Raw genomic sequence first — 13,462 nt, forward strand, 5'->3', positions numbered from 1 at the left:
GTGGCGAGTTACTCACTTGCTGGGCCATTCGCAGCAGGGAGGGATGGCGGCAGCGCTGGGCCATGGTAATGCTTAGCATTTTATGGGCGTCCCCGTGAAACCACTGGGCGTTCCCGTGGGTACGCTGGTGGGACGATGCCTGCCAGGGGGGGGCGGGTGGCTGACGTCATATGACTTCAGCCGCCTGCCCTGTCTTCATCCCAGCACCTGGGCAGCCTCTCTGGCGCTCGGTAAGCTGCGATCTTTGCAGCTTACAGAGCCAACCAAAATCAGGCCCTTAATGTAACTACACAGCTTCATCCTTAACACCTGAGACCCTTGGCAAGCAGCCTAGGGGCCCCAGAACCTGACTCTGACTATCAAAAAATTAAGGATTACTCGGAGAGACGCAGATGTTAAATTTCTAATACACCACCTCCACAAGTCCACCCGAAGTTCTGAAAAGGTGGTATTGGTGTGCCAAAATACCTTGCACCAGCCCTGGTCGCATCTCATCAGATGCTACCACAAAGAGGAACTGTGTGTACAGAGTGGTCACAGGTACCATGATTGCACAAAATACCATCTAGTGTGTACCCAGCTTAACCCTATCAGTCTAGTCAGGCTCAACAGCCCTAGCACTAGTTGCAGATCCAATGGGGAGCCACTTTAAAATAAGAACATTAATATCGTTCAACATTCAATGTAGACCATTTTTGAATGAAAAAAAAACCCACAATTGAAACATTTAAAACAGACTAGATTGCAAAAAAAAATTGGATTGCAAAGGGTTAAGTGGAAGCGGTGAACAGCTGGAGGGGGGATAAGACAATATTGGAGAGTTGGGCACCTTTCGTAGAGGAGGTCTGGTGCGCTTTATCAAAAAGACAGGAAATAGGGTAAATTAATGAGTTAGAGTCTAGTATGGACAACTCCATTGACACAGCCCACCGGTTGCGGGTATCAATAGTAGTGCAATGGGTGTGGCATATTAGGGCAACCCCAAAAGAATGACATACACAAGGTCGACATATGAAAAGGTCAACATGAGTTTTTCACTTTTTATGATGTATGAAAAATGTTTTTCTTTTTAAATGTTTTTACAAAAATATTTGACCACGTCCACCATATCTATGTTGACCAACTTTGTTATGTATTTTCATTGCCCATGAATTCCATCTTTGTCTGGTACCACATCATTTATTTATATACTGTATTGTAAAGATATATTACAAATGGTAAAAAGCAACGTAAGATTTCTGAATAAAAACAGAAAATATTTTGCCCCATAGAAAATTCTAGCCCTTTTTATTGTACTTTTTATTTAAAAAAACAATTTTATTTATTTTTTGTACCCAAGAAAAATAAGATCTATACAATAGAGAATCTTCAGATAAATATTTTTTTTCTTCGATCTCAGATGGAAATTTTTGAAGGTTTATCAAACCTGAATTTATTTTTAAATTAGATTTAAAAGGTCTTGTCCTCTCATTATTTATTTAAATGAAGCGTCAGTGCAATCTCGTTGGACAAGGATAGTAAAATACTCTTTCATATGTCATGTTTAAAGTCCTGAAGTAGAAAAAAACTACTTTAAATCCAAAAAGTTCACTTTCATGAGATTGCAATATAAAGCAGCGGTCCTGTTCTAGAAAACACATACCCCTTCTTTATAATCAGTACAAGTCCTCAAAAGGTTTGGTGTAATTGAACATTTGATAGTCCATGTAATAAAAGTCATAGGAACGCTGCCTCTCCAACGGTGACAATTGGGCAAAATATTGCTGTGTGATTTTATTGGTGGTTCTTTCTTCATTGGAATGTCTGTCCTTAAATCGAGGAAACGTCAAGTTTTGGGGAGCCCCTATGAGGTGCAGGAGAAAATTGGCATCTTCTTCCATGCTCTCAAACTTGCCGATAAAGTCGTAGTCTATCATGCAAGGGCTGCAAAGTCTGCTCACATGATCCCAGTGGATGTCCATGCCCACCGGCCTGTGAACATCGAGCAAGTACTGGATAAACTCTTTAAACTGTACTCCGGAGCCTGTCCTGAGAGCTTCTCGTGTAGCATTACGCCGGTATTTGGAAATGATGGCTTTGCCAAACACCGGGTGGTAATAGTTGTTGGCATGCTCAAACTTGTCTCGGAAAGCCGAGACCAACCTCTCGAAAGGTTCCCGCACAAAGATCATTTTCTTGTAGGTGTTGAGGCGGTTAAAGATGCCTTTCCGGTCAAAACTGTCCAGCCTCTTCAAGTAGTTGCCGTAGTGGACAGTGTTATGCTGGATGTCCTTGGTGGAAGAGGCCAGCCCGTTCAGAACCATGAGTACCCGTTTCCAGTTGGAGCAGCCTGCCTTGGGCACCTCGCAGTAGAGTAATTTGTGCTTGTCCTCCACGAAGATTCGCGACACGTGGTAGGGCGTGATTATCCGCCTGGTGCTACTCTTGTACTTCAAGCAGATGTCCTGCATGAGCTTCTTGCGCTGTTTCTGGACCTCATACAGATTCTTCCAATTGCCGTTTCTGTCGCTGTAGTCCAGCGGCATAAGTTCCACCGCCGAATTGTTCATGGGCATTAGGATCGGAGTCTCTTTCAGTAGAAAGTGCTTCCGCCTTTTCAAAGGTTTCCTCTCGGAGTAGATCTTGTTGTCTCGCCTTAAAAACTGCGTCTTCTTTTGCCTCTGGTTTGTGCTGTGTAGACTAACTTGGTGCTGATAAGGGGGATATGAGGCAGCCGCTTCTATTGAAATCCCGTATTGATTGTTGGATGTACAGTCCTGTGGAAAGAATAGAGAATTATTCAAGGTTTGGAACAGAAAGCTTACAAGGCACATTGCTCGTCTTGTCTGACAAATCTTAGCGAATTCTGTGTCAGAGCGTAGAAAGCGGTTATTTATGCATTCATGATATGGGGGGGGGGGGGGGGGTTTCTGAGTACTAGGCAGCTTCTGCTGATAAAGAAATCTTTAGACTTGTTCGTCTCACAAATATAACACAATAGTGAGCTGAATTACTTTAAAAAAAATGATATTTTCCTCTCCGCCCGATGGGTTTAATGTGTACATGTATAATAGTTATCAGATGGGATTTTGCTGTTGCAGCAGCTATGTGACCTGCGGTGCAGCATTTAATCATGTGATCCCTAAACTTCACGGTTCTCTAAATAAGTTAATGTTAATGAGTAGGACACATAGAAAAATGAAGAAATAGCAAAGAATTATGGGTTCCAATGTATCAGTTGACAGTTTCCAGATCTAGGTCAGTCATCTAAACCATATTGTCAACGTGCATTAGGCCGACATGGTGAAAAGGTTGACAGGGTCAAAAGGTTGATGAGCTTAAGGTGACATGTACAAAAGTTTTACGGTTCCACCTGCTGTCATCGCAGGTCTGTGGTCCTGGCACTTCTGAGGCCAGTCTCCCTCCTTCACTAAGCCGCTATTCAATGGCCCTCCCAAAATGGCCACCACCTCCTCTAGCATCCTTAAAAACTGTCTCCTCGGAGGTGGCACCAATTTTGGGAGAGACATTTTTCAATAGCATTCAATATGGAATACTGTTTGCAAAACTGGCCGTGGCTCCAGGCGCCTTGTACGATTGCACACTTCCCCTGGTCCTAGAAACGTCCTTTATGGTGACACATAAACTGATACTGAATAAAAATAACTTTTGCTGACATTTGCCATGTCGACATTTGTAGGTCGACCTGATGACCTTATATACTATCTACCTTTTTCCTGTTGACCTTTTCACCATCTTGTGTAAAATGAAGACATTCTATCTGTGGCCCCTAAGCAGAGCGGCTTTAATATTTTATTCCAAGCATTTACTCCAGCGCTGCAGCTGACCGGCACCGAAGGGTTAACTCTTTCCTCGCACATTTAAGAAAACTTTATATTGTTCTTTTTTCTTTTTTTACACTGTCTTCACAAATCCCTATGAATCCCTATAGCCATTTTGTGGAATAAGCAGAAATTGTTACTTGGGGTCAAGAATGTTGCAAAACGCGTTGGTCATGGCCAGATCTCATCTTACTTATTTCCCCCATGGTTATTGGAAAGTGAATAATTGCTCTGTTAGCCTTATAAACTATAAGGAGGGGAATTCCAGGTGATGTCAGCGATGTGACGTCACATCGCCACCACTAATCTTCCCTCACATCCCAGAGATGCGTGGGCCAACATAATTCTCGTGGATATGTGCAACAGAGTATTGTAGCCAGAAATGGACCGGGAGTTTCTCAGAGGACTGTCGAATTACTACACAACCATTGTCTGTCTGTCATATATATATATATATATATAGCCAGGGGGTTCCGCACTCACATCCAAATGTCAGGACCATAAACGGGGTGCACAGCAAAAGGTCATCCAATCCGGATAGCCAATTATATTCCAAAGTGCTTAATAAAAAGCGAGAGCACTCACCATAGCAGCAAAAGTCAGCCAATTTTAATAGTCACACATAATAGTCGACGTTTCGACCCGCATGGGGCCTTTGTCAAGACACAAAGTAGGTCCAAAGGTACACCAGAGAAGTCAAAGTAACACAAAGTTACTTTGACTTCTCTGGTGTACCTTTGGACCTACTTTGTGTCTTGACAAAGGCCCCATGCGGGTCGAAACGTCGACTATTATGTGTGACTAATAAAATTGGCTGACTTTTGCTGCTATGGTGAGTGCCCTCGCTTTTTATTAAGCACTTTGGAATATATATATATATATATATATATATATATATATATATATATATATATATATATATATATATATATATATATATATATAGTTATCCAGCTGGGGGGCGGCACTCAAAAGAAAAACCAACTCAATCAAGTAGTCATAAAAGTATGAAGTGTATTATGGTGCTATAATACACTTCATCCTTTTATGACTACTTGATTGAGTTGGTTTTTCTTTTGAGTGTGGCCCCCCAGCTGGATAACTGTATTGGATTGTTTTGGGAAGGCACCTACCAGTGACTTTATTTACCCAGAGTGCTGGCATATTGTAGCTGTATGTATATGTATATATATATATATATATATATATATATATATATGCAACAATGGGTGTTCAGAGGGCGCTCCCCAATAAGACAGCAGTTTTTGATAAAAACATAAATTAAATAACACTTCAAAATGTCCATTTGGATCAGCACAATGATTCTTTTGTTCACAGTTGTCAGATGTCAGAAACATAAGTGGCCCAACGCGTTTCGTCACACACGTGACTTCATCAGGGGCAATACGGACAGTAGAAACCTTTATTTTTCTCACGTTAGTGATCCATAGGGTCCTTAGACTGACTTCTGTGTTTAGGGCTGACCAGAATTTGAATAAGTCGCCACCAATGTATAAGATCCTCTTTCGCAAAATTATCAAGTATGTACAATACAGACTTTAGCCGTGGTAGGGTGAAGTGTGCTGTGTGAGATCCAAACCAGGAGACCCAACCACTAACCATGAGTGAAAGAAAAGTTTGTGAGTTATCATTCATATTCTCTGACAAATGACCAGAAAATCACAAATTCTGCTAGGGTATGTAAACGTGTGAGCACAACTGTATCTTCCGAGTGTTTGCCCACTTATGGGTTAGATCTGTAGTTATGTAGTTAGTTTATAAAGGGTTCTCCTGTACATTGGCGTGGACTGTTTGAGATGCAGGAGGAAGATGTGACCCCTCTGAGATGTCCACCACAATAGCGAACTTTCCATCGGTAGCAAGAGGGCAGAAGAACCTACAGTATGACATCCGGCAGCAGAGGGGTTAACGAATGCAAGATAATTGCCGCGCTGGACATATTTGTCCACATTCGGAGCATCTGGTGCACGGTTCAGCACCGAGGAAAGGCCAGGAAGGGACATTTGTTGTGATAAAAGATGGCTGAGCTCCAGCTGGGCTGAGACCGAGCTGATGTCTAGAAAATCTGTTATCATGCAAAATAAGCTGTTGTGCTGGAATCCAAGCTCGTGCAGCCAGGAAAACCAGCGCCGACGAACCTCAAGCCGGCTCTTAAAGAACAATGGCAAGGAATAATCACAGGCAGACAAAGCTTGCATCAAGTACAACAGAGCAGGCTCCTTGTTAGGAGAGATGATGGGGCGTAATGTACAGAGCGTCTCCGAGGAGCCGGCCGCAAAGGGGCATCGGGCAGCGTTGACCTGCAGAATGGGCTGACAATTGCCTACTCCATCCGTTACATATATTAAGTCCTGGGTGACTTGTAATATCAATATAATTCACAGCAGGGAGTGCATTATCTGATCTATAATGCATGATGACTATTATAATGCTATTACCGGTGAAGTGATAAATTATAGCACATGAAACAGCGACAACTCAGACATTATAAAGATCATCTCATTTAAATGATAAGGTTAAGTATAGTGGCACATGGGGTCTGCGCTAAGTTCTGTGCCAGGGCCCGGTATAACGGGACACTGGCACATGGGGTCTGCGCTAAGTTCTGTGCCAGGGCCCAGTATAACGGGACACTGGCACATGGGGTCTGCGCTAAGTTCTGTGCCAGGGCCCGGTATAATGGGACACTGGCACATGGGGTATCCTCTAAGTTCTGTGCCAGGGCCCGGTATAACGGGACACTGGCACATGGGGTATCCTCTAAGTTCTGTGCCAGGGCCCAGTATAATGGGACACTGGCACATGGGGTCTGCGCTAAGTTCTGTGCCAGGGCCCAGTATAACGGCATACTGCCCCATTGGTCTCCAGGTAGTTGTGCGCTAGGGCCCAGTATAACGGCATACTGGCATATGGGGTCTCCGCTACGTTGTGTGCCAGGGCCCAGTACTGTAAAAGGAATGGGATCGTTGGGTAGACAATCATTAGGTCGACACCACTATGTCAACACGGGTTAGGTTGTCAGGGTCATCAGGTCGACATGGTCATAAGGTCGACAGGGTTTAAAAAAAAAAAAAATTATACCCGAATGTCAACATGGACTCTGATACGTAGCACCGCGTCCCCTCGCATGGCTCGCTGCGCTCGGCACACTATTTTATTCTCCCACCACGCCCAAGTGGATAGTAGGGCATGAAATACCGCCTGTCGGCAAATGTCGGCTCAAAAAATAGTGGAAAACCCCATGTCGACCTTATGACACCGTCGACCTAATGACCCTGTCGACCTAACCCATGTCTATCTTAAGTCATGTCAACCTTTAGTCATGTTGACCTTAATTCATGTCGACCTAGTGGTGTCAACCTAATGCTTGTAGACCTAATGCTTGGTGATCCAGTGACCGTATCCCCTGTATAACGGGACACTGGCACAAAGGGTCTCCACTAGGCATTAACCGCAAGGGGCAGAAATTGGAGTACCGACACTACATGATTTGTGCAGGACACAAGATTGCGATGACTTTCAATGAGTGGAGGTTGTGCACTTACAGTATAAAGATATTATTTCTTTAAGCCTTTAGCCCTCTTTACCCTATTTCTGAGGGACAGCAGTCAGCCTTAAAATAGATAATTTCTTCAGGGGAGCTCTATACCTTCTTGGTGTAATTATTAATAAGTATTACACATTTCTCATGTCACCTTAATCTGCGCACATTAATATGAAAAGCTTAAACGATCAAGACTTTTAAGTGAGCTTTTTAATTTCCACAACATTGCGGTGTCTGCAATCTGTTGCGCATAGCTGCGGTGTCTGCAGTCTGTTGCGCAAAGCTGCAGTGTCTGCAATCTGTTGCGCATAGCTGTGGTGTCTGCAGTCTTGCACATAGCTGCGGCGTCTGTAGTCTGTTGCGCATAGCTGTGGCAACTGCAGCCTGTTGCGTATAGCTGCGGCGTCTGCAGGCTTTTGCGCATAGTTGCGGCATCTGCAGCCTGTTGCGCATAGCTGTGGAATCTGCAGCCTGTTGCACATAGCTGCGGCGTCTGCAATCTGTTGCGCATAGCTGCGGCGTCGGCAGTCTATTGCGCATAGCTGCAGTGTCTGCAGTCTGTTGAGCAAAGCTGCGGTGTCTGCAGGCTGTTGCGCATAGCTGCGGTGTCTGCAGTCTGTTGCGCATAGCTGTGGCGTCTGCAGCCTGTTGCGCATAGCTGCTGCATCTGCAGTCTTTTACGCATAGCTGCGGCGTCTGCAGTCTGTTGAGCAAAGCTGCGGTGTCTGCAGTCTGTTGCACATAGCTGCAGTGTCTGCAGTCTGTTGCGCATAGCTGCAGCGTCTGCAGTCTGTTGCGCATAGCTGTGGCGTCTGCAGCCTGTTGCGCATAGCTGCTGCATCTGCAGTCTTTTACGCATAGCTGCGGCGTCTGCAGTCTGTTGCACATAGCTGCGGCATCTGCAGTCTGTTGCGCATACCTGCGGTGCGGGCAAGCATTTTCGGAAAAGCAGAAGAACATGTATCCATTTATGTGTTTAGGCATAGAAACATTTGCTGCCTCCCTGCATTTTCCCCCCAGTGAATAGGAAACTGGATGCAGAGTGATGTGTTGGTAAAAGCACAACACAAAAAGCTCTATACAGAGCTTGTAGTTATAGAAACCTCATTGATTCCTACTGTAGACATGAGATGAATATACAGCAATGCCGTGAATGAGCTCTTATTAAAATGAAAGCATTCTGGTTGATGCAGAAAATCATGCAATCCACTGACATTCTGTCCTAGCTTTTTGTATTATATTTGCGTGGGCTGACAGACAGAGACTGGGGGAGGTGAAGAAAAAAAGATTAATACTGAAGCGTCTATAGTCATGTCCCTGTCAAGGCCACTCTCGAAGGAGTAAGGGCAGTGCAGTGCAGGTATACAGTATGTACATTTGCTGCTTTGTTCATACTCCTGCAGTGAGCACAATGACCACTAGATGGAGCAGTTTATCTTCCAAAAACCTCCATAGGTTTTTAACAAGGTCTCCTTAATGAATTTGCAAATGAAAGAGGTTTAGTCATTCTTTCACGAATGTAAAATACCTATTTTTAAGACTGAAAACAACAGTTTATAAAACCAGGGAAAGCAGCGATACAAATGGTACAACGACTGACAAACCCATTTTTTAGGCTCAAATTAATTACGCCGAATATCAGATTTTAAACATAGAACGTCTGTAGCCAGAGTGTATTGCGCAAGAGCAGACGTACCTTTTTTGGTTGGGGTAATGCAAATTCAAATTTCACCCCTGTAAAGAAAAGAAAGCAATATTTATTTACTGTATGCAGCTAGTTAAAAATAAAATATACAGTTCAGTACTCAGTATATCCATTATCGCTCACCAATATCTATCAATAGCAAGAGGGTGTCAGTGTGCAATAAAATAATACTACATATAATAATACATATAATAATCTCTCTCAGAATGTGGGGGCTGTCTGTACCCCGACTACATGTTGACGCCCAATGATGAAATGTTTAGTGTATGGTGTCCACTAATCAAAACCTGTGCACATATTGCCCATTAGAATTCTCAGTATTTACTAAGTTGGGAGTTCTATGGAAGATGGGATGTTGCTATTGCAACCAGATTCTTGCTAAATAAGCAAGCCGTAGGTTCTGATTGGTTGCCCTTTGCAACATCCCATCTTCCATCTCTCCCATCTTAGTAAATTTCCCTCTCAGTTTCAGATAATGGAACAAGGATTCTCCAATCTGATCATCATGTCATGTTTTCAGTATCTCCTGAATTATGCACAAGTGAATTCATCTATTTTACTCGGGTGGTAACTTTCACATTTGTTTCCACAGACAATCCTTAAAAATATGACCTGTTGGTGGTACTCGAGGTGTACTGTACTGTAGCTCTTGATTTAGACCAGGGATGGGGAACCTTCGGCCCTCCAGCTGTTTTTGAACTACACATCCCAGAATGCCCTGCTACAGTTTTGCTATTTGGCCATGCTGAATCTGTTGCATGGCATGCTGGGATGTTGTAGTTCAACAACAGCTGAAGGGCCGAAGGTTCCCCATCCCTGGTTTAGAGCATAAGGGTTTATATATAAAACAGACCGTACAGGCATGTCCTCATACACCGAGGCTTCAGTTGCAACAAACAGTCCTTGTTGGGATGCTCAAAATGTGCATCTTATTCGTATAAATAAATCAACTGGCATATAGGCAGACATCTGTAAAGGTGCGACAAGTAGGCTCTGCCTCTGATACACCGTCACTGAAATGTTTCCAGGGTTACCCTGTACAGTGCTGCATACATTTCTTTTTCTTTTTTTATACATGGCAAAACTGGCATATAGTTACTCTCCTGGCCAGCAGGTGCCGCAGCTATACCTGATACTTGTAGTCCCTTTTCTTCTATGCAGACCCTTATGATTTAGAAAGGTTTATTTCCAGGGCTACCAGACGTGGACAGATATGCTGTTTCAGCATAGAAGCCCCTGGCAATGAGCTTGAAACCCCCGGTGATGAGCAGGAAACCCTTGGCAACCAGAACAAAATCCCTGGCAACCAGCAAGAAAATGCTGGCAACAAACATGTAACCCTTGCCAATTAATGTAACCTTTGGCAATGAGCATGTAACCCCTGGCAACATTCTAATTAATGTATGGGGAAGGGGGCATTCTGCATAACCCCAGACATATCAGAGTCATTTTTCTACTGTGAGTCAGCTAAACCCCCCCAAAAAATGTAGAAGTAATTTTAACATCAAAATGGACTATAAAGGCAAAAATGACAGCAGGGGTTAAATCAAATTGGGGAAAAAATTGTAATGAAATAAAAACTATTTACATTACATTGATGAATTGATCTTGTGGTTGTAATTAGCATGTAAGCGTTCGGCATGCCCTGCAAACGAGGCGGAATGCTGCTAAATATCAACAGGAATAAGCAAAGTCACCTGGGACCTATTGAGAATTTGTAATTTTTGTCATTAACGGAACCAGCTGGAGAGAACATTCGCTGTCACTGTCAGGAATACCAACATGTGCAAGATGGAAATTTACATATGTAAATATGTATTAGCCATTTGGTGAAAATGGATTAAAGGAAACTGAATAACTATTTTCTGGGACATACACACACGCATCCAATTACCCAGGATTTATCTTCTGTCACCCATGCGCTCATTTGTAACACTCCTTCTGGGGGGGGGGGGGGGGGGGGGGAGAGAAAAAAGATATACTAGATATTATCCCCGATGCTGCCTGTCTTTATTCTTTCTTTTTCTCCCCCAACCCTTCTTTTTTTCTCTCCTATTTCTCCTCTTTTATCTCTTATTTTTTTCTCCTTTTTCTGTACTTTCTGTAGGTTCCTTTTCTTCTCCTTTTCTCCCCCTTTATCTCTTATTTTCTTCACCTCTCCCCCTTTTACCCCTTATTTTCGGCTCCTTTTCACCCACTTTTACCCCTTATTTCCGTCTCCCTTTTCTCCCCCTTTTACCCTATTGGAACAATTCCATTGTTATCTTGGCAGCTGTTAATAACGAGCATCCAAACAACTCCGTTGCAGATCAGGCGCGAATGTCGCAGGCGCACACACTTTTGCTTGCAGCTTCCCGGGGTGGCGAGCAGAAATGTGCAAACACTCCATGCACTGGGCGCCAAACTAGGACTTTACGTGGCTAAACCGGGTTTTTTAGGTGCAACAAGTGCAATAATTAATAGGTGCCGAAAACAATGAATGGGCACCCATTCATTTTCATGGCACCCAAAGGATTGAATTTTTCCCATCTACTTTTTTAGCATCACTTAATTTTATTATATAGATTTCCCTTAACATTACAGTTTAATCTTTACTAAAGTAATTTTGGTTGCGGATAATGTCGAAGTGTTATTTTTAGGTAGGCTTACAATAGTATCCCCTTAAACCAGGACGCTCATGGATTACACAGGTTCTGGGGCTGAATAAAACCAGTGAAAATGCAGGCGTTAAACCAGCCAGCCACAGAACTTGTGTAAGGCTGTGTACACACGGGGGCGATAGGGGCTATAATCGCTGGAAATATGGTCGCAGGCGACCATATTGCCAGTAATGGAAGTGTGCCCGGCGATAAATCGCCGGGTGCGCGCTCCCGTTTTCTGCCCCATTGTAATCGCTGGTCGCAGGAGTTTGCTCCTGTGACCAGCTAATTACCTCTGCGGCTCCCACAGCAGAGGTTCCTTTTCATCAGCGACCATCTCTGGTCGCTGATGAAAAGGAGACACTGAGCAATATATTGCTCAGCAATATATTGCTGGCAATATATTGCTAGCAATATATCTCCCCCTCCGTGTGTACGCACCTTAATTCATGAGCCTCTCGGTTTAAAGGGACAGACTAGTAAGTCTATTATTAGGTGATTATCAGGAGTGTCTCTGTTTCCATAACAATGTGGTGTGTGATGAGCAGGTAAGGGAAATGCAGGAGTGTCTGGAGACTGAATATGTGTTATACTGGGACTCTCTGGTAGTTACATCACATCACAGGTGACATCATTTTTCTCAGCTTTACATATCTTGAATAATAAATGGCTAACACTGCTCCTCACCTCTAAGGGGAGATTCCGGTGTTTGCACGGACAATGGCCCTTATTCAGATCTGATCGCAGTACAAATTTGTTCTCGAAATGGACAAAACCATGTGCACTGCAGTTGGGGCAGATGTAGCATGTGCAGAGAGAGTTACATTTGGGTGGGGTGTTTTGAAACTGAAATCTAAATTGCAGTGTAAAAATAATGCAGCCAGTATTTACCCTGCACAGAAACAAAATAACTCACACAAATCTAACTCTCTCTGCACATGTTAAATCTGCCCCACCTGCAGTGCACATGGTTTTGCCATTTTGAGAACAAATTTGTACTGCGATTAGATCTGAATAAGGGCCCATGAGGTGACCTGGCATATGCTGGTTCTCAGAGGCATACCTAGATATTCATAGGCCCCATAGCAAAACTTTGTAAGGGCCCCCTATTTAGCAGCTGATGGTGATCGTTGTATATAAAATATATTAGTTAGACAGCAAAGATGGGCCCCCTTCAGCTCTGGGCACCATAGCAGCTGCACCCCTTGCACCTATGGTAGTTATGCCCTTGCTGGTTCTGTTATACTAGTATAGATATATTAGGTACTTGTGTAGTTTTATAGCAGCAGCTTACTCTACATTTGAAGCTACGCTGATAGCGTAGCCCAAAGGCTGCCTTACTTGTGTAGTTTCACGGCGGCAGCCTAAGCTACGTTATCAGCATAGGCTGCCGCCGTGAAACTACACTAGTAACTACCATACTGTTGCTGGGAACTGCATCTCTGTCCCTGGCAAGCCGAGTCACCGTCTCTCTAACACCCCCAGCGCCAGCATGATCCCCTCTCTTTGGCGGGGAGAGGGGATCATGCTGGCGCCGGCGGAGAGGCGCTCCATCTGTTTGAGACGCAGGAGCATCTCAGACGCTCCAGCAATGAGACGCTCCTGAGTCTGAGTAGCTATTGCGGCAGGGTACAGCAACCCTGCCTACAGGGTTAGGGGTTCTGTAGCGCGTGCGTCTCCTGTCCAAAGAGGGGGTGCGGACGCAAGTGCGTCTCATTCACAATGAAGGAGG

At 43.9% G+C, this 13,462-nt stretch overlaps 1 protein-coding gene across 2 annotated transcripts in view; it reads right to left on the reverse strand.

Moving 5' to 3' along the window:
• Positions 1–385: 385 nt before the first annotated feature.
• Positions 386–13,462, reverse strand: part of CHST8 (carbohydrate sulfotransferase 8) — a 275,902-nt gene continuing 262,825 nt past the window's right edge. For both annotated transcript variants that reach the window (XM_083163719.1, XM_083163718.1), the window contains exons 3-4: positions 9,083–9,120; positions 386–2,756 (exon numbers count right to left, since the gene is read on the reverse strand). In XM_083163719.1, coding sequence (XP_083019845.1) covers positions 1,656–2,756; positions 9,083–9,120 — 1,139 coding nt within the window. In that variant the 3' untranslated portion in view covers positions 386–1,655. The remainder of the gene's footprint in view (positions 2,757–9,082; positions 9,121–13,462) is intronic.

Source organism: Crinia signifera, chromosome 11, assembly GCF_055691185.1.
Source record: "Crinia signifera chromosome 11, ASM5569118v1, whole genome shotgun sequence".
Classification (NCBI taxonomy): domain Eukaryota; kingdom Metazoa; phylum Chordata; class Amphibia; order Anura; family Myobatrachidae; genus Crinia; species Crinia signifera.